The 24,497-nt window shown below is 46.3% G+C and overlaps 1 protein-coding gene across 7 annotated transcripts in view; it reads left to right on the forward strand.

The window, feature by feature from the left end:
- LARGE1 (LARGE xylosyl- and glucuronyltransferase 1) overlaps positions 1-24,497 on the forward strand; it is a 622,955-nt gene that overhangs the window by 280,780 nt on the left and 317,678 nt on the right. For all 7 annotated transcript variants that reach the window (XM_044941379.2, XM_044941380.2, XM_044941376.2 and 4 more), the window contains 2 exons: positions 7,314-7,615; positions 22,281-22,363. In XM_044941379.2, coding sequence (XP_044797314.1) covers positions 7,314-7,615; positions 22,281-22,363 — 385 coding nt within the window. The remainder of the gene's footprint in view (positions 1-7,313; positions 7,616-22,280; positions 22,364-24,497) is intronic.

The following is a 24,497-nucleotide window of genomic DNA, read 5'->3' on the forward strand; positions in this document are numbered from 1 at the left end:
GAAGGAAGGGGGATTGATAGCAGCAACAGCCCCAAGCTTGGAGGAGCTAGAACACCGGGTAGCCTAGGGTATAAAGGAAATTAAGTTTCCCTGGGTTACATAATGGGAGCTTCTAAGAATATAGTAGAGACTCAAACAAAGAATCTGGGCCCTGGGTTAGAGCAGCACCAGAATTAAGTGCAGCAGTTCTGCTAAAGACCTCTTTGTATCTAAGCCAGTTTCCTAAATTTGCTTTAAGGAGCAGACGGTGGTGGCTGGGGCTTGTGGTATCTCAGCCTGAGAACTGGGGGACATTCCTAAGCCAGCATTTCTCAATCTCAGCTACACAGGAGAACCAGGAGAGTGGTGCTTCTTAAAATTCTGATATCTAGACCTTAATCTCCAGAGATTCTGAGCTAATTAATATGGGAGTTTTTGTTGTTGTTTCTCAAGGGATTGTAATGGTAGCCAAGACTGAGAACCACTTGCCTAAGGGACCAAGAGATGAAGCAGAAGAAACAACAAACTAGATTGTACTTGTTTGGAGAGGGGCAAATAGGAAACATTATGGTTGGGGCAAATAGAGAAGTTGATCTGGAGCCAATGAACCTGGGTTCAAATTGCTCCCTTTGCTGTTTGTTGCTGGGATGACATCGAACAAGTTAAATCATGAGCCTGTTTCTTCTTCTTTTTCCCATTTGTCTAACACAGTGAGAACACCTACTTCATTTAAAGTGTTATATGAATTAAAATGAAATGACATGGCCTCTAAGCACTGGACATGTGCTCAATAGGAACTGACCAAGTGTTTGTTTGTTTGATGTTGAAGCAGACGGAGTGGCTTCTGTACATTTTTCAAACTGCGAAATGTGATGGGAATAGAGTTCTCATTAAGAACATGATCCCTGGCACCTGTGAGTAAGGCTGGCTGGAACAGAGAGAGATTGGAAGTGGGGAGAAAAACTGAGGAGACCAATGTGCTAGAACAATGGCCCACAAGCTAGGGCTTGCAGGCCAAATCTGGCCCAGCACTTGTTGTTTTAAATAAAGTTTTGTTGGAACACAGCCATACTCATTAGGAATGAGTTAGGAATTTCTCTGTCTGCTTTTGTGCTGCCATGCCAGTTGAGTCCTTGCATTCGAGACTGCATGGCCTGCAGAATAAAACATATTTAGTCTCTGGGCCTTTATAGAAAAAGTTTGACCCCTGTTTTAGGATACCATTAAAAGGCTGGGTTTGAGATGGAATGTTTGAAATAGAATGAGAAACAAGTGCTTCAAACATCAGGAAGAGAAAATTGGCAGGCCCTGGCAACAGATTGTACGTAGGGGGATTTTGCTGTATAAAGGTTAGGGATGCGGTGTCTTCATCATGGGTAGGATGATGTAGTTGGGGGGGTGGGGTGAGCAGGGACAGCCTTCATGAAATCTGAGGATGAGTGCAGGGACTCTGGTGTCCTTGCCTCAAAAGATCTAGGGGTGTCACCTCTGGAAGGGGCTGGTGTGAGCCCCCAGCATGCATGGCCTCAGGGCTGAGGGGGGCCCTGCCTCCATTAATGAGCATCCAGTTCTATCTATCCATTTTCAATGATGGATATCACGGTGTGAAATGCCAGCACTCCAGAGAGATTTCAGCACACACAAATTGATTCAGATCATCACTTAGGAGGTTCTGGATGCCAAGTCCCTAATCTCTGTCACCGCGCTGCACGGAGGTTGATTTTCAATTTACCTTTTTTGTTCTGAATCTTAGATGTTTTGATTCTTAATTCAGAACATTCATCTCAAGTGGATTCAGAGATTCAAATCCAGTGATAAATTCATGTTTTTTAAGAAGTTTGGGAGGGAGGAGGAAGATGTTGTCAACTGAGATTTCAAATGATGTCTTGTTTGACGTTTTAAAAGTGGGCTGAACTGTAGAGCAAAATGTATAGGCATTATGTGATAAAGATGCTCTCTGTGTGCAAATTGAGTGTAGATCAAAAAAAAAGAAAACTGGAAGGAAAGGTAACAGAAAAGCAAAGGTCAGGGGGGCTCAGAAATGAAGAGTCCTCTTCACCATGTCTTTGTGTCCTGCCTCCAGATTTGGTGGGGTGGGTGGAAAGAGGAAACTTGAGTGTCTACTCTGAATAGGCCTGATGCTGGGTAATATGCTTGACACACACACACACACCACACACACCACACACACACACACACACACACACCATTTTACATATGAGGACAGGGAGTCACAGAAGGTAAGTACTTTGCCTGAAGGGAAACCCACTCCAGTACTCTTGCCTGGCAAAATCCCATGGACAGAGGTGCTGGGTGGACTGCAGTCCATGGCGTCACACAGAGTTAAACATGACTGAGTGACTAACACACAATTATAAACAGGTGGCAGTACCATAATACAGACTCAGCCTTATCTTATTCCAAATCCTATGCTCTTAGGAATAGATGTGATTTGTTTGCTTGTCTTGGCTATCTCTCCCACTTCCCCCAGCAATTCAGATTATAATGAGGTCACTTTGTAAATACAGTTGATCCTTGAATGACGCAGGTTTGAACTGCACTGACTCTCAACGTGCAGATTTTTTTCAACAAATATGTATCTCAGTTGGTTGACTCTGCAGGTGTGGAACCACAGGCACCAGTGGGCCTATCCTGGTGACTAGTGTATAGACTGCTTGGTTGAATTCAGGTGATGAGTTGCATGTGTGGCAGGCTACGTGCTCGGCATGTGTATTGGGCCGGAATTTTATCCAAGCTGGATTGGAGGGGAAAGCTTCACCACTGCCAGGATGACAAATAATTGCTGTGGGGACAGTAGTGTCCATAGGCCAAAAAGTCCCATGTGATGGGAGAGACCAGGGCCCAGAAAGCATCACAGAGATGTTCAAACCACTTCTAAAAGAGCAGAGCTTGCACTGTCCTAACTCTCTCCTCACCCCACCCCCAGAGGGCTAGGAGAAGCAGGAGCAAAAGGGGCAGGAGCCAGAGAGGAGAGTAGTCCAGGAACAAAAGCCAGAGTCAGGCTGAATAAAACTGGAATGAGCAGTGGCAGGGCAATGGGCCCCACTGTCTTGATTTCTGCCCATGCAGTGCTGGATGGGTCGCCCGGGTTAGAGACGGAGGGTCCATCTGCACTTGAGCTCCTGGGAAGTTAGAGCCGAGAAGGGCATTGGAGCACATCTCCGGGACACTCACTCCCTGTCAGAATGAAAAACCAGCTGAGGAAGATGAAGGGTCCTGCTCAAGGTGGTGCACTGTTCAGACAAACACACAAACCAGCAATTCCAATTCCTTTTTTTTAATTTATTTTTTAATTGAAAGATAATTGCTTTCCAGAATTTTGTTTTCTGTCAAACTTCAACATGAATCAGCCATCAGTTCAGTTCAGATCAGTTCAGTCTCTAGTCGTGTCCAACTCTTTGCAACCCCATGAATCGCAGCACGCCAGGCCTCCCTGTCCATCACCAACTCCTGGAGTTCACCCAGACTCACATCCATCGAGTCAGTGATGCCATCCAGCCATCTCATCCTCTGTCGTCCCCTTCTCCTCCTGCCCCCAATCCCTCCCAGCATCAGAGTCTTTTCCAATGAGTCAACCCTTCGCATGAGGTGGCCAAAGGACTGGAGTTTCAGCTTTAGCATCATTCCTTCCAAAGAAATCCCAGGGCTGATCTCCTTCAGAATGGACTGGTTGGATCTCCTTGCAGTCCAAGGGACTCTCAAGAGTCTTCTCCAACACCACAGTTCAAAAGCATCAATTCTTCTGCACTCAGCCTTCTTCACAGTCCAACTCTCACATCCATACATGACCACAGGAAAAACCATAGCCTTGACTAGACGGACCTTTGTTGGCAAAGTAATCAGCCATAGGTATACATACATCCCCTCCCATTTGAATCTCCCTCCCTTCTCCCTCCCTGCTGTTTACTGAGCCCTTCTTAGGTGCCAGGCACTGGGCACAGCCAAGCCTGATGCTTTCTCCAACATCAGCTCCCCCCTCCTTGAGGCCTGGCTTTTATTACTTTATTATTTTTATGTGACTTCATCAATGACAAATTTATGGAATTTTATGGTAGAGAAAACACCTGCAAGTCTTTGAGAGCTTTGTTTGGTCAAAACCAGCTGGGATTTAAAGCAGGAAATGGACACAGGTTACTGAAAGCATTCTCACTACCCTGGATTTAGAATTGCTTCGGGATTACATAATTGTGTCTTTACAAGCACATAATCAAAGAATTAGAAATAACGCAAAATGCGGAGCTTTGGGGAGAGGAGCTAGAGGAAGTGACCGCATTCCCATGGGAACCCTGTTTGCCTTTCTCTTTTGCCTCTGGATGAAATTTGACCTGCCTAAGGCTGAAGGGAAGAAGGTGCAGGGATGCCACATATCAAAGTAAGTGAAAGTTTGCTGGCCACTTGCTCCCAAGGACCACTCAGAGAACAGCCTGTATTCAGTAGATGGAGAGCCCTCAGCACCCTAATTTACAGCATCAGCTCATTTTGGCCATAACATCACGTGCACCCCTTGGACAGGGGTTGCGGGAACTAATTGACACCAAATGCCTTCCAATGAGAGGCCAAATGGTTGGTATTTCAGTGTCTTACACTTCCTATCACCCTTGCAGGGTGAGCGTTTCCACTCTCAGAGAACGGAAAATCAAAGTTGAGAGCATTTAATCCCTCTAAAGAACAAATTTATTAGAGTTTCCATTTGTTATATTTTTTTTCCAGAGCTTCTGGGATCCTGGTGGGCTTCCAGAGCCTCCTGGGTTCCTCCCCAAATATGCTAAGGTGCTTTCAGAAAATAGAAGACCCCTTAGACACCAGAACAACTATACCTCCAATTCAGGGCCTAAATGCAGGAGCTCGGCCACGTGCAGTCACAGAGACCTTGTTTCCTGTCACCACGAGGGGAACACGGCTTAAGCTTTTAGAGGCTCAGTTCCCTCATCTGTAATGGGGACACCAATTGCCACCTGCTTGTGCTGTGATAACCCAAGACATTACCAGTGTCAACTACCCAGCCCCACACAGAGCCATAGCAGGTATAAAGCCTAACTGTCCTGCCCACTGATGGAGCTAGGTGGTCATCTTCCTCACCCCTGCTGGAAGGGTCGATGTTGGCTGAGAAAACACAATTGCTGTTGCTACCTTTTCTTCTTCGTTTTCAGTGAAACTAATTTGGTTTTACCAAGCAAGGAGACAGGTTTCAAAAGCCTGGGTCGAGCTTGTAATCAGAGAGCTTGGTAACAATGCAGTCCTAATCAACCTGTGATTTCATGTCCCCACACATTCTGCCTCGGCCTTTGATCTGCGGTCCCGAGCAGTGGAATTCAGCAAGTCATATTTGCTGTGTGGATAGCAGAGGACCCGGAGCTCAGGTGTTTTACCCTGAGGTGATTAAGAGGGAAAAAAGGAGTTGTGTTTGTGCAAACCCACAGACACATCAAAAGGCCCTGGGCAGAGGCCGGCACGGCAAGGCAACACAGGTGAAACTCATAGGGTGTAATTCATCACAGTCTTTGATCCTCAAGTTTTGTGAGTCACACAGTCTCCCTGGGACAGTCTGCAAGCTCAGTGGAGTCTGGGCATGAAGGAGAAAAACTGCAAGTGGGGGGTCGGGGGGAGAGCATTTTTTTTTTTTTTTTTTTTTTAGCAGGCGGCTAAGAGAGGATAATTTTCTAGAGACGTGATTTTTGCTTGGTTGTCTCTGAGGCAGCTGTGTTGTAGTTGGATCCCAGGATTTCTGCAGCATGGGATAGTTTGGGGTGTGTCTTGTGTCCCTGCGGCTCCTCAACAGTAAGATTGCATTGAGCACCTACTGTATACAAGAAGTTATGCTAAGTATCCTTAGAGAACGGGCTTTTGTATTCATTTTTAAATCCATGGCTCTTTACGTGGCCTTTTATGAAATTGCATCTAAGTGGAGAGTGCACAGGCTCTGAGACAAGAGTAACCTGGGTACAAATTCTGATCACCCTGTGTTCCCTTTGTGTGACTTTGAGAGATGTAGCTGCCCTCTCTGTGCATGGTTTCTGACAGTGTATAGACTGTTTCTGGCATTCAGTTACATGATTATGCTCCTACTTCCTTCTTTGTTTTTGCGCTTAACTATTTTACTCTTGGCATGGACAGATGCATCCACCATGCCAGCATTTATCAGATATAATGTTACCACAAAGATAAGTAAGATCCAGTTTTTATCCTTATTAAGGTCTCAATCTTCAAAGGAAGCATTTAGTAAAACAATTTACCAAATCCGGTATGATAGATACATATTTGTCTTAGTGCTGTGTTGAAATATGCTGATAGATATTTTATCTGAAAACTGAAGAAGGCTTCCCTTGAGAGGTGATGCTTCTGAAATTGGGTTTTGAAGGATGAATAGGAGTTTACATAGGAAGAACTAAATAAACTTAGTAGTTAATATTTCTCCTTTTTATTTCTTCTCTTCCTTTTGCTCTTCTCCACTTCCTCCTACCCACCCCCATTCTTCTCCTTCCCTCCCACCGCCTCCTCCTTCATATTCATATTTTATTGCTAACGAGAATATCTACCTGGAAATGTGCCCAGTAGGGAAAAGAAGACAGTGGATTTAATTAGGAAAATTACAATTGTCTTCTCTAAACAGCCTGTTAGTTTTTCTTTTTTTAACTGAAGTATAGTTGATTTACAATATTGTGTTTCTGCTGTACAACAAAGTGAATCAATTATACATATATACATATTCTTTTTCATATTCTTTTCCATTATGGTTTATTACAGGATTTTGTATATAGCTCCCCATGCCATACAGTAAGACCTTGTTTATTTTATATATCGTAGTTTGAATGTTCCAATCCCAAACTCCTAATTTACTCTCCATATCCCTTTTCATAACCAGAGTGTGTTTTCTAAGCCTCTTGAATCTCTTTGTGTTTCATAAATAAGTTCGTTTGTATCATATTTTAGGTTTCACATATAGCAGATATCATATGATATTTGCTTTTGACTTAGTATGATAATATCCAGGTCCATCCATGTTGCTGCAAATGGCATTATTTCTTTCTTTCTATGGCTGAGTAATGTTCCCAAGGGTATATACCACAGCTTTATCCTGTCAATGGACTCTTGGTCTTGGCGATTGTAAATAGTTAAGCAGCATGTTAGTTTTTTACCCTCATGGCAAGTCATTCTGTTCCCAGTTCACTCTGGATGCATACATGTGTAACTCACTTTCCACCTACTTTCCCTTCTCAGTGGGACTGTGAAAGGAATCTGGATGTCCCGGGCACGTGGAGGGGCTCACGTTGTTTTCCTCGACCTTAACTGTTCCCATCTCTCCATGCCCACAGATGGGAAGCCGGTGTCTCTGTCCCCGTTGGAGGCCCAGCCGCACAGCCCCCGGTACACGGCCTCCAGCCAGCGGGAGCGTGAGAGCCTGGAAGTGCGCGTGCGTGAGGTGGAGGAGGAGAACCGTGCCCTCCGCCGCCAGCTCAGCTTGGCCCAGGGCCGCAGCCCATCCCACCGGCGTGGCAACCACTCTAAGACCTACTCCATGGAGGAGGGCACCGGCGACAGTGAGAATCTTCGCGCCGGCATCGTGGCGGGCAACAGCTCCGAGTGCGGGCAGCAGCCAGTCGTGGAGAAGTGCGAGGTAAAGAGCCCTGGGAACCTTCCAAGGACCCAGCCCCCCATTGCCCATCCTGGCCCCAGGCCAATGCCTCCTGGAAGCATGGCCAAGGGCCTGGAAAGAGCTGGCATCCTTGACCCAGGCCTGGGCGTGAATCTGGCCTGGTTACTCACTTTGCCTGGCAGATTGTTTAAGCCTCAGCCTCAGTTTTCCTTATCTGAAAAGTGGGGATAAGAAAGCCTGCACCACTGAGGTATTAAGAGCAGCCAGTTGATGGAAACTGCTGCTTGTTTCTTTGCGGCTCATTTTGGCATGCTGAGAATGTCGAGCTGTCATCCTGGGGGCCCTGTTTCTTAGCCTCCAGTGGCTGTGCTGTCCCTGGCCTGTGGCCCAGCTGGGCAGTTCCCCTGGACCTCATTCTCACTTTACACCCAGCTTCTGTAATTCAGAACCAGAGACTTGCTCATCTAAAGCAGTTGTTTGAACTTTGATAGCTTTCCTTCATTTCCCCCCTTTTAGGGTATGCTGGCTTTCTTAGCAACTCTTTGGTCATTTGAAAAACTTACCCACTGCCTCTCCTTGCTGCCCCTCAGCCCTCTCCTTCATACATCTATGCTCTTCTGTGCTCTGAATGTGCATGAGGACAGACACACACACTCATTTTATACTTCTTCTAGTCCTAGTGGAGGAAAATTAGAGCATCTCTGTTAAGTGTTAGTCACCCAGTCATGGCTGACTCTTTGAGACCCCATGGACTGTAGCCCTCCAGGCTTCTCTGTCCCTGGGATTCTCCAGCCAAGAATACTGGAGTGAGTTGCCATGCCCTTCTCCAGGGGATCTTCCCGACCCAGGGATCGAACCCGGGTCTCCTGCATTGCAGGCCGATTCTTTACCGTCTGAACCACCAGAGAAGCCTCTCCTTGTTAAGAGCAAGACCTTTTGAGATAAAGAAGCCTGAGTTCACTGCCCAGCCCTGTTGGCTTTAGCTGTGAGTGCTTGAACAAGTTACCTAACCTCTCTGAACTTCAGATGTGCCTCCTCAATAAACTTTAGAAAATAACACCTGCTTCATGCAGTATTGTGAAAAGGAAGTGGGATGGCCAGAGAAAGCCACAAATACTGTCTGGTACAGACTGTGTTTTCAATTGTGGGTCATTTTTGTTATTTTTAGTTAGATACAGACATATATTACTTGGTGTTTGTTTATTCCATTTCCTGACCACATTCTCATAATGTTTAAACTTCGAACTCCCTGAAGAGAGAAGAATTTGCGAACTATAAGATGCTATTCACGTGAAGAAGGTTTTTAGTGATGTCAATGAGACACTGTAGTATGTCATAAGCAGATACAGGGCTTAGTTATGAAGTGCTGTAGACTCAGGTCTGTGCAAGGTCAGGGAGGGGATTGTAGACTGTAGTGGTCAGGGAGAGCCCCTGAGGACTGGAACATTTCTTGTGGATTCTCCACGCTGGTTGAAGTATGGGCTGGTGGAGAGGTGGAGAAAGGTAGATGGGGGATGTCCTATGAGGACTGTGTGTGTGGGTAGGGAAAACGTGAAGCAAGACTCTGTCAAGCAAGAGAGGATTTAGGGCATGGTGAGATGGTTGGTCAGGTGAGCCCAGAGAACCCAGGCAGGGAAGTGGCTGCGGTATCGTCATCATTCATCCAACGAGTATTTGTTGAGTCTCTGTTGTGGATCTCACACTGTTTCTGTGCTAGGAAATAGTAGTGATGGGAAAAGAGACAAAATTCCCTTTCTTCTGGTTCTTACCTTCTGAGGTGGGAAGTCAGGAAGAGATGATGGACGAAAAGAGAAATTACATTTTTTCCCAAACTCAGGTTTGTCTGTTCACCATTCAAAAATCAATAATTTGAGAGGCAAGTATTAATAGAAAGGAAAGATGTTTTAATCCTAAATCTGGCAGTCGGGGGAGAAGACGGACTTGGGATCCGAGACAAACTCTGAAGATTGTGCTCTGCCATGATAGTTTTTTTCCTTCATAAATTTCATTTTTGTTTCACTTTGAAAAGAAAATTTGTTCATTTATGTATTTATTTTTGGCTGTGCTGGGTCTTCATTGCTGCGTGCAGGTTTTCTCTAGTTGTGGCCAGAGGGACTACTTCTCCAGTTTATATGGGCTTCTCGTGGTGGTGGCTTCTCTTGTGGTGGAGCATGGGCTCTAAGTGAGCGGGCTCAGTAGCAGTGGCACATGGGCTTAGTTGCCCCACAGTTTGTGGAATCTTCCTGGACCAGAGATAGAGCCCGTGTCCCCTGTATTGACAAGTGGTTTCTTCACTACTCGACCACCAGGGAAGTCCTACAGGTTTGAAAGGGGAAAGGGGAGAAGGGGAGAGTCTCATTGAGTCACCGAGGCAGGAAGTTGGGTTCTGCATCCTTCTCCATCGTGTGACTGACTCCTCCAAGTGTTATCTTGCCTGCATGGTCCACCTGCCAGGTTGCTTGGGGGCGCTGTTGGGGAGTAGAGAGCCAGCTAGTCATTTGTTAACTGCATAATTCTTCATTCTTCCTTCTATCTAGGAAAAGAATCAGTGGGTTAGGCAAGGCATGGTATGCATTCAGGAGAGCATAAGACAGGAATTATGTTAAATTGCCTGGTGATCTGCTTCCTATAAGTAGGTACTGACTGTATGCCAGGCCCAGTCTCATTTAATCGTCCACAACCATTGCCAGTGGCCTCTGTTATGGAAGATCTCTGTTTTACATCTTTGAAAGTGAGCATTTAGCAACTTTAACAGTTAAATGCTCATGATCTAGGTTGGTCTGGGCTGGGCCCTAACTTGGGAATGGTCTTTCCCTGCCTGAGTGAAGGCTGGTTTGATTTCTTTCAGCTTCTCTACTCTCTGGTTATGGTCATGACATCAGTTTAGAATGTGGGCTGGCCCGGGGGAGGAAATGCTTTTCCTCGAGTGTGTTTACATTATTATGACTCAGACTGACTTAAACCACTGGGTAAGATTAAGGAGGTGAAAAATAGAAAAGGAAAAGGAAAAAAAATGGGAGGGTGCAAATGTAACAGAGGGCGAAAACAGAGGATTCCTCTTCCTGCTGTTGCCTGTGTGGCCAGTGGCTTCCTTCTCCTGCTCAGCTTTCTGAGATACACACATCCTATTTCTAAAGAGGGCTTCTGCCCCAAGTGTCCCACAAAACAGTGTGGGCAAAAGACCACTGGCTTTTTATTCCTGCCCTGCAAATAGGTTCATCTGTATCATCTTTCTAGATTCCACATACATGTGTTGATATATATTTGTTTTTCTCTTTCTGACTTCACTCTGTATGACAGACTCTAGGTCCAACCACATCTCTACAGATGACCCAATTTCATTCCTTTATATGGCTGAATAATATTTCAGTAATGTATATATGTACCACATCTTCTTTATCCATTTGTCTGTCAGTGGACATTCAGGTTGCTTTCATATCCTGACTGTTATAAACAGTGCTGTGATGAACATTGGGGTGCACAAGTTTTTGATGGATGGGAGGGAGATCCAAGAGGGAGGGGGTATATGTATACATGTAACTGGTTCACTTTGTCATACAGCAGAAACCAACACAATATTGTAAAACAGTTATACCCCCATTTTTTTTTTTAAAAGGCTTTCAACGTGGGAGACAGGAGCCCAAATCTGGCTCCCTTCCTACCTTGATGGTGGTGAGGCTCTGAGCACTTTACATCACTCTTCTGAGTGTTGGTTTCTTTATTTGTATGTTATGGATTAAAATCAAGTTCTTGCCTCAAACTGTTTCAGTGGTAACAATGTAACAGTACTAGAACTTTAGGCAAACCCTAGCATTATTAGTTGTGTTAGTAGTTGATTTCACTGTGATTTATCAAACAATTCCAAGTAACAGCTACTTTGCGCCTTGTTTCTGTTTACATGTAAGAAGTCTGGAGGCTGTCGGTGCAGGGATGTTCATATCTGGAATGCAGGCTTCCTGTATCTTGTCACCCAGCTGGCTTGACTGGCATTCTCAAGGTCATTGCATGGTCTTTAATGACTGTCAGAGCTTCAGCTCTGTCAGTCACATTCCAACTAGCAGGAAGGGTGAGTGTATCAGCTTGCTTTAAGAACATGTCTTAGAAAAACTTCACAGTCAGTCCCTTTTAGATCACATTGGCAGAACTTCATTTAGCTGGTACCTTTAGCTGCCACCTGGCTGCAAGGGAGCCTAGAAAACAGATTTTTCTTCAAGGAAGCCACATTCTCTGTTAACATTTTGGAGTTTGGCTACTAGAAAGTGAAAGTGTTAGTCACTCAGTTATGTCCAGCTCTGTGTGATCCCATGGACTGTAGTCTGCCAGGCTCCTCTGTCCATGGAATTCTCCGGACAAGAATACTGGAGTGGGTAGCCATTTCCTTCCCCATGGGATCTTCTAGACCCAGGTAACAAATCCAGGTTGCCTGCATTGCAGGCAGATTCTTTACTGTCTGAGCCATTGGGGAAGCCCTTGGCTACTAGAGAACCGATATTATGGTTACAGTGAACATTCTCTGTCAAATGAGTAGTTACCGAACTGGGTTGTACATTAGAATTACATAACCAAACATCCATATTCATGGAACCCATCCATCCTACTGATTGAGAATCCCTGAGAATAGGGCCCAAAATTTAGGTATTAAAATTTTGTATCCAAATGATTCTGAGATAGTAGAAACTGTTCGGAAACTACTGCTTTAAAGAACAACTAAAATAAATTGTGGGGTTCACTTTATCTCTATGCTCTTTGAAAGATAAAGATCTTGGGCTTGTTGCTACCATAACTCATTTTTTAGTCTTTTGCACCTGAGAATTAGGGTTTTGTACATTTATTTATTGAGTACACCCCATGGCATGTGGGACCTTAGTTCCTCGACCTGAACCCATCCCTGCTCAGAGTCTTAACCATTGGAGTGCTAGAGAAGTCCTTGTTCATTTATTATACTCTGTGTGTGTCTTGATAATGTTACTTCTTTTTATTTATTTTTTTTTTTTTTTTTGGTGGAATTCACCTGTGATGAACCCTGGATTCTGTTCAGAGGTTCCATAGATGAATTAGCAAGTTCTGGCCTGCTGGCATCTTATTTCAATGTTGTCTCCTCCAGGGGCACACATGCCCTGCGATGCTGGCTTTAGACCTATTAGCAATATGCTTCCTCTGTTTCCATCACTTGGCATCTTTAAAGATTTTAGGGAAAATTCCATAGAGGCAAACAAGAAATGTCAGTCAGCAGAGTCAAAATAGAATCCTCCTCCTTTGGCAGCGCTTATGGTTACGAGTGCTCAAGCTGGTCCTGACACCCTGTCAGCATTCAGGGCCTCATAACTAGGGATGTTGTCATCATCTCTGGTGGCACTGGAACTTCTCTGGGCTATGACAAGTATTTCTGAAAACGCTTCTGTAATGACGCCTGGGCTGTCAGCTGAGATCGCTGGTGGCAGAAATCGAAGCCTTGTGCCCTCTTAGCGTTCCCTAATGATGTCCCCTTCAAATCGCTGCTGCCCATTTTCTTCCTGCATATTTCTGTTGTCAGGGCAATTCTGCTTCCATGAGGGACTGGTTTCTCTGTGCTTCTGGACTTGGAACAGAATGATCCTCTTTGATCTCCAGTTCTGCCTCTGTTTGTACAGATATGTGCATTTTTCTTGCATTTCTAGTTCTGGTCCATTCTGGGAGTCAGCCGTGGTTCAGCACAAAAACTGTAAACTGCAGTCAGAATGTCTAACCAGAAATCTTTACTTTGCCACTCACTAGCCATGTGACCCAGAGAAGGCAATGGCACCCCACTCCAGTACTCTTGTCTGGAAAATCCCATGAATGGAAGAGCCTGGTGGGCTGCAGTCCATGGGGTCACTGAGAGTCAGACATGACTGAGGGACTTCACTTTCACTTTTCACTCGTATGCATTGGAGAAGGAAATGGCAACCCACTCCAGTGTTCTTGCCTTGAGAATCCCAGAGACAGGGGAGCCTGGTGGGCTGCCGTCTATGGGATCGCACAGTATCTGACGCGACTGAAGCGACTTAGCAGCAGCAGCAGCAGCCATGTGACCTGGGGCAGTTCAGTTACTCTCTTGGAGTCTATTTTATTATTACGAAATGAGAATAATAATGTATTCTTCCCTGTGCGGATGAAATGAGATAGCAGGTGGGAAAGTAACCCTGGATAGGTGTCACATATGCTTATTATGAATCTTCCAGTTGCCAATTGCTGCCTAAGAGATCACCTAAAACATAATGGCTTAAAACAACACCAATCATTTTGTTAGCTCTCATGGTGTCTGTGGGTGAGGGATTTGAGAAGGGCTTAGCTGAGTGATCCTGGCGGGTAGAAGGGCTCGTGCAGTTAATTAGTGGCTGGAGCTGGAACAGCGAGGGTTGGAGCTGTGGGCATTGGCCTGGTGTCTTTCTTCACTGTTATAGATTTGGGACCTTCCATGTGGTCTCTCTCCATGGCTGGTTGGAGCTTCCTCCAACATGGCAGCTCCAGGATGGCCAGCTACTTCCATGGCAGCTGATGGCTTTAAGTACAAGTATTCCAGTGAGCAAGGCAGAACAGAAACACTTTAATGACCTGATCTCAAAAGTCACATGGTGTCACTTTTGTCCATAGTATAGTCTGTTGGTTGAAACAGTTACAAAATCCCACCCACTTTGAAGGGAGAAGGTCATACACCCCATCTCTGAATGGAGGGAATGTCAAAGAACTGAAACAGCAACAATTGATATTATTATTATGGAAAGTCAGGTGAATGGTAATGGCTGATGTCACACCACCCCTTGAGGAAGTATCTCTTTCCTTCTATCCCATGCTTTGAATGGTATTCAAAATTGTAATAGCAATGTAATAATAACAAAAGTGAACATGTATTGAGACCTGCAAATGTAGGAAACAGCATGCTAAAATTACATGAAGTATCTCATTTAATCTGCATAACATACGTTCTTCTTTTTATAGAGTAGAAAGCTACCACTGAGAAAAGTTAAATAATTATGGCAATGTCATACTGCCAGGAAGAGGTGGAGCTCACATTTAAACCTAGGCAGTTTGCTTCCTAGAGCCTGTGCTTTGAACCACTGTGCTGAACCCTGTGAGTTAGAGCTGCTGGGACCAGTGCTCCATCAGCTCAGAGCTGCAGTCCTTATTCTCTGCCTCGCAGGTGCCTCATCTCAGAAGGCTTCTGGGTGACAGGCATGAATGATGTGGGGGTCACCTTTCAGCTTGGGGGCTGTCGCAGCCCTATGGGGGTACTCATTCCTCTGTGGTCTAAGCAAAGACCTGACCGTTCTTTAAAAAGAAGTTGGGTTGTTTTACGGTGCCTGCCAGATTGTGATTGCATCTGTCAGCTCAGTAGGAGTTGAGCATTTTGCTTTAGGTTTTATGTTTATAAACCTTGACACCTCTTACCTGCATTTTCTGGGTCCCTAACAAACCCAACAGAATTTTGATCTGTCTTTTTGTTTTTACTTCATCTTCAGGGTCTTTCTATAATTACCCCACAGTGAAGGGGTTTGTCTGACATCTTTTCATACACCGTGTCACTATTGGAAGATACTTGTACAGCCTTTGGATTCACATTTCATCAGCTTCATATGTTGTCTTTGAGGCTCCTTCAAGGACATAAATCTGCTAAAATATTTTCCCCTGAATGTTGCACCCTTGAACTAGGGAACTTGTTCTAGAAGGTACCTCCATACGAAGCCGCTTCAGTCACGTCCCAATCTCTGCCACTCCATGGACTATACCCCACCAGGCTCCTCTATCCATAGGATTTACCAGGCAAGAATACTGGAATGGGTTGCCATTTCCTCCTCTAGGGGATCTTCCTGACTCAGGAATTGAACCCGAGTCTGGTGGATCTCCTGCATTGGCAGGCAGGTTCTTTATCACTAGCACCACCTGGGAAGCCCACTGGAATGGACCTAGTAGGACTTTTTTCTGTAGTGATTTTCAGGGACCCAAGCTCTAAGTGACGCACTCCAGTGTTCTTGCCTGGAGAATCCCAGGGACGGGGGAGCCTGGTAGGCTGCCGTCTATGGGGTCGCACAGAGTCAGACACGACTGAAGTGACTTAGCAGCAAGCTCTAAGTGTGGCCTTTCAGATGCCTCCCTTGAGTATCTTATTTATTGCTTCAGGGCAACTTATTCCCAAAACTTAACAGTTTCATGACACATGCATTTTATTATCTCATAGTTTCTGAAAAGTGGGAATCTGGGAGCAGCTTAGCTGGGGGTTATGGCTCAGGTCTCTCCTGAGGTTGCAGTTCAAGCATCTGCTGGGGCTGCCTCAGCCGAAGGCTTGATCAGGGCTGGGGCATCTGTTTCCAAGCTGGCACACTGGCCTGGCTGGGGGCCTCTGAATCCCTCTTTTTATAAAGGAGTCACTGAGGACCAGAGAGGTTAAGTCACTTGTCCAAAATCACCCAGCTGGCCAGAGGAAGAGCTAGGCCCACCGTCTGGCTCTTCTGACTTCCAGGGCTTTACTTTTGTGCAGGATAAGCCTGTGTTCCCTGTTCTCCTCCCTCTGCCTTTTCCTCACCCTGGAGGAGGCATCAGTACCAAGGCCATGGGAGACTGCGGTAGCTGTGGGCGGAGCTCTGCCTCTCCTTGTTCTGTAGAAGTGAGGGGGGTGGTCCTCCTCAGAGAAAGTCGGAAACAGATTCTGTGGACACCCCTCCTCTCCCAACAGAATCACAGCTGACGTCTGTGGAGTGTTTAACCAGAGACACTCCTCAGAGAGCTTTAGCTAGAGTGGTTCTTGAGGTGGGGTCCCTAGACTGCCAGCATCAGCATCACCTGGTTGCTGGAAATCCTTGGGCTCCTGCAGAACCTCCTGAATGAGGAACTTGGGGGGAGGGACCCCGCACTCTGTGTTAACACACTCTCCAGGGCTTCTGATGGATGTTAGAGTTTGAGGACCACTTATCCTCAACAACCCCTAGAGGGTAAGTAGAATCATGTCCCCATTTTACAGATGAGGACGTTAAAGCCAGGGGACAATGCCCAGCTTCTCTTTGTGCTGCGTATGCAGTCAGTGACATGAACAAGCATCAATTCAGTCATGCACTTATGTGTCTGATCCCCTCAGTTATCCAGTGGGGTATCCATTTTTATCTCCATTTTACAGGTGAGTCAATGAGGTCCAGGGATATAAAGCAGCTGTTCCAAGATCACACAGTGACTTGTGTTGACATTGCAGCTCAAACCAAGGTCTCTTCTACCTTTGTTGGGTTTTTCCGACTAACTGGGGAAACAGCCTCTGTGGCCCGCTGTGTGCCTCTCCCCAGCTGCGGCGACAGCATCTGTCCTCTGGGAGGTCCTGCCTCCCCACCCCTGTCCCCGGCAGCTGCAGTCCAGGATCTAGACCTAGCCTTGACTTTTCCCCTTGCATCACATGCCAGCATTTAAATAGGTTTCCCTCTCACTCCCACTCCCAAAGGCTCCCAGTGAGCAGAGGCTTTCGCTGCATTGTGCCCCCCGGGCAGGATGCCCTGAGGGGAGCACCTGAGCTTTTAGGTCTCTGCTAATGGTGTCAGTGGTGGAAGCAGGGTGAGCAGAGTGGTATTTACTTCTTCCTGGGCCACAGCTTGCCTGCCATCCCTTATTAGTTTGGCCCAAATTTCATTTGGGACAGCGGTTCTTCTCCTGCATGCACGTATGAGCAAACAGCCCTATTGGACTCTCTCCTGTTGAAGGGCAGTTCTCTCTCAGGTTATGAGGAGGCTGACATAGCTATGAATCCGTGCTGACTCTGGAGACTGGAGTGAGTGTTGCCCTGGTCTAGTAACTGTCGTGTCTTCTGCTGGAAGTTCATGCTGCATCCGCTTGGTCTCAGTGCTGCTGGCCGCTCTGGGGGGCAGGGACACTGAGCCTGTGGACATAGAAGCATCCTCAGTCTCTGATGGGATTGTCTGGTTGACTGTATTTCTCCCTCTCCCTTGACCTGGGGGACAAAGGCCGATTGACCTTTTTGTCCTTTGAGCCCAGGACAGCGCCTGGCACATCAGTCTCTCTAAAAGCACTCATGTCATGCCTGAATTCTTCCTGCAGGCCCCAGCAGTGAAGGCCACTTACTTGACCCCAGTGGTGTCAGGAACAAAGCCCAGTTCACAGCTCTGGCACTCTTACCTGTGTCTCCAGGTGCAGCTTGCAGCAGCATATTGATGACTATAGGGAGAAAGCAGGACGCTTTCCTTATAAATCGTGTGGTCCCTGTGTCTGAGAATTTGTATAGTGCTTGAATATTTTTTTTAATTAAAAAAAATTTTATTTTGGCCCCACTGCATGGCTTGTGGAATGTTAGTTCCCTAACCAAGGATCGAACCCAGCCCTCAGCAGTAAAAAGACCGCGTCCTAATCACTGGATCTCCAGAGAATGTCCCTTCCAATTTATACCTACCATTTATCCGTTCTCAGGTTTATTTGGATGCCCTTCTGCCTTGCTTTGCCTTAGGGATCAGTGATACATCTATGAATGCTCCAAAGTCATCAGAGGTCCCCTTCTAGCCCCCAGGATAAATGGGGTGCTGAGGAATAGTTACCAGAATTAGGTCCTGGCAAGAAACAGGGGGCACACTCACAAAAGGTGGGGAGAAGATTTAACATAGGGCCAGAGGCATGGGCAGGGTTCAGGGGAACCAGTGAGGGTTGTAAAGCTCGCAGGAGGGAGTCACCACAACCCCTGGGCCTGCGGGGGCAGGAGGAGTACTTGTGGAACCAGAACTAGAGGTAAAGAGGGAGAGGGTCTTTGTTCTCCCACTGAAGTCCCCCATTGACCAAACTCAGCCAGAAACCAGAGGCAGGAGGAACACAGTTTGTTATTGTTGTTGTTCAGTCGCTGAGTCGTGTCTGACTCTTTTCCACCCCATGGGCCACAGCAAGCCAGGCTTCCCTTTCCTTCACTATCTCCCAGACTTTGCTCAAACTCATGTCCATTGAGTCTGATGCCATCCAACTATCTCATCCTCTGTTGTCCCCTTCTCTTTTTGCCTTCAGTCTTTCCCAGCATCAGGGTCTTTTCCAGTGAGTCAGCTCTTCGCATCAGGTGGCCAAAGTATTGTAACATCAGCATCAGTCCTTCCAATGAATATTCAGGACTTATTTCCTGTAGGATCAACTGGTTAGATCTCCTTGTAGTCCAAGGGACTCTCAAGAGTCTTCTGCAACACCACAGTTCAAAAACATCAATTCTTTATGATCCAACTCTCACATCAGTATGTGACTACTGGAAAAACCATAGTTTTGACTAGATGGACCTTTGTCAGCAAAGTGATTTCTCTGCTTTTTGATACACTTTCTAGGTTTGTCATAGCTTACCTTCCAAGGAACAAGTATCTTTTTATTGTATGGCTGCCATCTGCAGTGATTTTGGAGCTCAAAAAAAATAAAATCTGTCACTGCTTCTACTTTTCCCCCTTCTGTTCACCATGAAGTGATGGGATGAGATTCCATGATCTTAGTTTTTTGAATGTTGAGTTTTAAGCCAGATTTTTCACTCTCCTCTTTCACCCTCATCAAGAGTTCCTCTTAGCTTTCTGCCATAAGGGTGATGTTACCTGCATATCTGAGGTTGTTTATATTTCTCCTGACAATCTTGACTCCAGCTTGTGCTTCATCTAGCCCAGCATTTTGTATGGTGTACTCTGTAGAAAAGTTAAACAAACAGGGTGACAAGAACCCAATTAATTTGGTCTAAAAAAGGTTCTCGGGGCACAAATCCAGTTGGAAAATGGCAGTGAGTCCATGATCACACTATATTCAGACTTTCTGACCAATAGAGGCAAGTATGATGTCTGCCAAGTATAGGGGAGGAATGGACAAGTGGTCACAGAATCTGATGCTAGACCCTTTCTTTTGAGAGGAGGAACATCCAGGTACCTGGGACCACCTTTAAGCCACCACATTGAGAAACTTGAAACCTGGACTTCATAGCTTCAGAATGGAAAATTCTCTTAGTGAGGCCATGTATGCACCCCTGGTCCTTCAAGGAACCTTCATCCCTGAACCCAGACTGTCCCCACTCCTGCCTTGAGCCTCGCCTCACTCCTGCCATTCTCTTCTGCACCCATAAAACTTGGGACCATCCCAAGCTCTTTCAGGTATGTGTTCATGACACTCCAATTTTCTGCCTTCCTGGGTAGCAGGGCTCTGCGGTGGCGGCTGCAGATGATGAATTTATTCATGGTGGCAGGTGTACGGGATGAAGCTAAAGAGATTGGGAAATTATGTAAAATGTTTGAGAACATGCGCGCTTGTGCTTACATTTAATGGGCCCATTTTAAAAAGTCCCTGAACCCTGAAGCCAAGACAAAGTTTGATATCTCGGAGGCCGGGTATTTAAATATTTGCGATTCCAAAGAGCCTGATTCAGCATGCATTTACCCATTCTTGTTCCCACCCTGGTTATACCTCCCATGGGCAGGCATTTTCCTATTCATCTCCTCCACTATTCAAACAGTGACAGTTGCATCTGCCTTACAGACTTTGATTCTGAGTCTTTGGGAGATATTTTCCAGAGATAAACGGGGCTGTCATCATTTTACAGGTGGGGAAGTTGAGATGTGCAGAAATGAGATTGAAAAGGTGGCTTTGGTGTCCTGTGGGATCTGAGCCTTTCTCACTGCCCCTCTCCTTCCTTAAAACAGGGTTTCCTAGAGACAGTGCTCTTGACCTTTTGCACATAGGGTGATTCTCTTGGGACCACCCTGTGCATTGTAGAATGCAGAGCAGCATCTCTGCCTCCATCCGTAGAATGCCACTCCTCGCATCCCCAGGAGTGACAACCCAAAATGACTTCAGACATCACCACATGTCATAGGGGAGGCAAAGGGGAGTGGATTACCCCCTATTGAGAACCACTGCCTTCTAGTAGAGTAGTTAAGGTCTTGGACATCTGAGAGTGTGAGTTAATTGGTATGAGACAGGGCTGGGGCACAGGGTACATTTTTGAGATCTTTTGGGTGTTTCTGACACACCACCAGCAGGGTGAAGAATCTCTTATGCAGAATTAAAATGCCATCTCTCTCAGCCTGTTTCCTGATCTCTAATACTGAAACAGTAACCCTGTACTTGTCTCATACAGCTTAAACCTGGCAATCTGTATAAAGTGCTAAATACTGTACCCAGTATGTACTAATTTGCTCAATAAATATTAGCTCTTAGTGTAGTGATTCTTCTCTTCTGTCTTCCCTCATCTTCCTTCTTGGTCCCTTGTATAAGTGTGGAGCAGGGATCCTGCTGCCCTGACTGTGGGTGCTGGCTTGTGTATTGCATGTGGGGCTGAACATTTCAGGGAGCCAAGGGCAGGGTAGATGGGTCAGATAACCAGGTAGGGCTTGATACACAGGGCGAAGTGAGGGGTCTCCATGAGGGGGAGGGGCAGCTACAGGGGTGAGAGGCTCTGAGAATCCTAGAGCTGTGGGTGAACCGATAATTTCTCAAAAGTGATGATCTGGAGGAAGCTGAGGTTCAGTAGCTGGCACTGAGAGTGAGTGGCCAGGGTGGAGTGAAGGTCATTGGAATTGAAAAGGTCTTGCAAGTGCATCCTAGACTCTCGGTTGGTTTATCCTGGATATGGTTACCCTTTCCTTGGTGATGTCAGGAGACATGGGCTGACATAGGTCTGGGGAAGCCTGTATGGAAGTGAGCAGGACATCAGAACTGCCCTGCAGCTGGAAGTGGCTGGTGAGCAGAACGGGGAGTCTGGGAGCTATGCGCTAGGAGGAAGGGCCATGCATGGTTCTGAAAATGAAGCAGTGCCTATCAAGACCCCTTCTTTGAATTTCAGTATTGGGTGCCCAGAGGAACATAAAAATTGCAGGCAGCAGAGGGCAGCCAAGCCTGAGGGGTAGCCCTGCCTGGTAGCCTGGAACTCTCACTTGAAGAGATGTGTTATCTTCATCACCTGTAATTCATTCATGGCACACCAAGATGGCAAATCACCCCCGTTTCGAAAGCTCAGTTCTCGAGGGCCTTTCTTCTGTGATCAGACTGCAGTGTGCCGCATCTCTGTACTTGACATAGTTCCCTTCCGTGACGTCCTGCGTGATGTGTGTCCTGACCATCATGTTACAGTGAGCCCCCTGATGCTGAAGCTCTCCTGGGTCACCAGGGGTTAATGGGCATGCCAGGGCCCATGCTCTCAAGTGCTTTGGTGAGATGATCCATCCATGTCCTATTGATTCTGCCAGCCTTCAGCTCCCTGAATGGTATCCCAGCTGGGCCCTTCGGTGTTTCTTGGTTCCCTTTGTCCTGTTATCAGATTGCCCCTGACCTGAGATGTCCTATGAGAACATTTCCTGAACTCTGAGCCACCACGTCTCCAACTGAGATCCTGGTTGTCAGTTCATACATTCAGGCGTATTTCTTTCTCCTCTCTTGTTACCGATTGTCATTGTCTCCAGGCTTGGGGGCACGGGATGCACTGTTTGCCTATTCAAGCCAATTGCCATTTCTCTCGTCCCCAAAATGTAATTGAAAAGAGCCTTAATGGTTTCTAAATGATGATAGCTCCATAAACCGATTAAAAAGGCCTTAATAAAACTGTCTGGAGTTATTCTTCACAGCTGTCGCCAATGTTCCTTGTGTCCCGACCATCCCAACAAGAAATAGGGCACTTTCTCATGCCGTCAGAAGCACCAGGAAAATCCTTCTCCTCCATCTAATTGCTCCTCTGTTCTCTTCCCAGACAATCCACGTTGCTATTGTCTGTGCCGGATACAACGCCAGCCGGGACGTAGTCACCTTGGTGAAGTCTGTCCTGTTTCACAGGTAAATGTGGGGTTGTCCTCTGCAGGTTCTCGTGTGTAGCCACAGGCCCGCGCCTTTCCTCCAAGAAGGGTTAAAGTAAAGCAACATTTCTCATCCATCATTTAAGCTGCCATGAAAATGTAATTATTGTCTGAAGCCCTGCGGAGATTATTGTGTTAATAATGTTTAACAGCAGGGTTGAGGTGCCCTCTCGCAACGTTGAGAATCGTAGCTCTGAGACCTCAAGGGACCTTCAAGGACGCTCTGAATTTGTTACTTCAATTTCTTTATTGGTTTCCTCTGGTTGACAGTCATCAGACCTCTGTTTACACATCCCTGTTGACAGGTTGTGTTGTGGACTGAATTGTGATCCCTTAAAATCTATCCTTGGGAGTCCTAAACCCCAGTAACTCAAACTGAATTTGGAGTTAAGGTCTTTGAAGAGGTAATTCAATTAAAATGAGGTCCTATGGGTAGACCCTCATCCAGTGGGACTGGGATCCTTATAAGAAGAGACAGGACGGAGGCACAGTCATTTGCAAGCCAAGGAGAGAAACCTTAGAAGAAACCAACCCTGCTGACACTTCGACTTTGAATTTCTAGCCTTCAGAACTAGACAAAATGAATTCCTGTTATTTAAGGCACCCAGCTTGTGGCATTTTGTTGGGGCAGCTCTAGCAAATTTATACAGATGCTTACTCTGTGCCAATGTGGCCCACCCCACCTCCAGGTGTCTCTGACCCTTAGACAGTCGTGCTTCATGTCAAGCTGAACTTTTCCAATCTGTGGATGGTGTGATGATGTTCTCTGGCACTAGTATATCGCCATGGAGACAGTCCTATGAAAGATGGATTCCTCTTCCACCTGGAAGTGACCATCCTCTCCTGAGTCACCTCTTCTCCAAGTTAAACACCTGTCGTTTACTTTTCCTTTTTCATAGGACTTTTCTTCTGTCCCTTCACTGTTTTGATGTGTATCTAATTATATTCAGAGTATATCCAGAATAGGGTCTACAACTCCAGCTAAGGTCCTTGATTCTGCCTCTACCTTCTTACCAAGGGTTTGGATGAAGCTTATCCATAGCTACAGCCACCAGTGTGGAAATGTATCGGATATCCATGCAGGATCCAGAAGGATCTTACCAGTAGGAACAGGCATGAAAATCTCCCAGAGTTTAACTGAACAGAGATCAAAGTTTTACACCTACATCTAACTGTCAAGAGCATAAACAGAGTTGGGAAAGATGGTGGACACCCAAGACCTACCCACCCTGCAGGAAACTGGGGTTCATCTTGTGTCTACCCTCTCTTGCAGTCCCCCAGCCAGCCTGTCCATTACCGATGCCTCCAGCTTCTCCCTCTTGAATAATTTTCAGTTCCACCTCTTCCTGTTCATCCCCACTGTGACTGGCATAGTTCATGTCTCCATGGACTCTCACCTGTCCTTTCTGTCTCCCTGACCCATCCTCTGTGATGCCATATTGATGTTTCAGAGATGCTGATCTGATTTCCTAAAACTTTTCAGTAGCTTCTCCTTGTCCAGGATAGAGCATTGAAGCTTTTGCCATGGCACATGGAGCATGCAGGGCCTGATGTCATTCTGAGCAGTGTTCCCATGCTGCTCCTCAGTCTCCAGCAGCGCTCGCCTGCTGGCAACTCCACACCCTGTCCGAGGCGCACCCTGCCTCTTGTTTCCTCTTGCTGCTCTACTGTGCCTTTCTCCCATCCTCCTCCACTCCAAGCTGGCAAACTCCCTGTCTTCTTTAAGCCTTGCCTAGGCATCATTTTTTTTTTCCTGACTTTTTTCTTTTTTTTTTTTTGGCGCATAATTGCTTCGCAATGTTATGTTGGTTTCTACTATACAATGAAGTGGATCAACTGCATGTATACATATATCCCCTCCTTCTTGGACCTCCCTCCCAACCCCCCACCCCACCCCCAGGCCATCTCAGAGCACCGAGCTGAGCTTCCTGTGCTTTATAGCAGCTTCCCACTGGCTGTCTCGTTTACTCATGGTAGTGTATATATGTCCCTCCCAATTCATCCCATGCTCCCCATCCCCTACCATACCCCATGTCCACATGTCCATGCTCCGCATCTGCATCTCTGTTCCTGCCCTCGAACTAGGTTTGTCTGTACGATTCTTCTAGATTCCA

Source organism: Bubalus bubalis, chromosome 4 (genome assembly GCF_019923935.1).
Source record: "Bubalus bubalis isolate 160015118507 breed Murrah chromosome 4, NDDB_SH_1, whole genome shotgun sequence".
Classification (NCBI taxonomy): domain Eukaryota; kingdom Metazoa; phylum Chordata; class Mammalia; order Artiodactyla; family Bovidae; genus Bubalus; species Bubalus bubalis.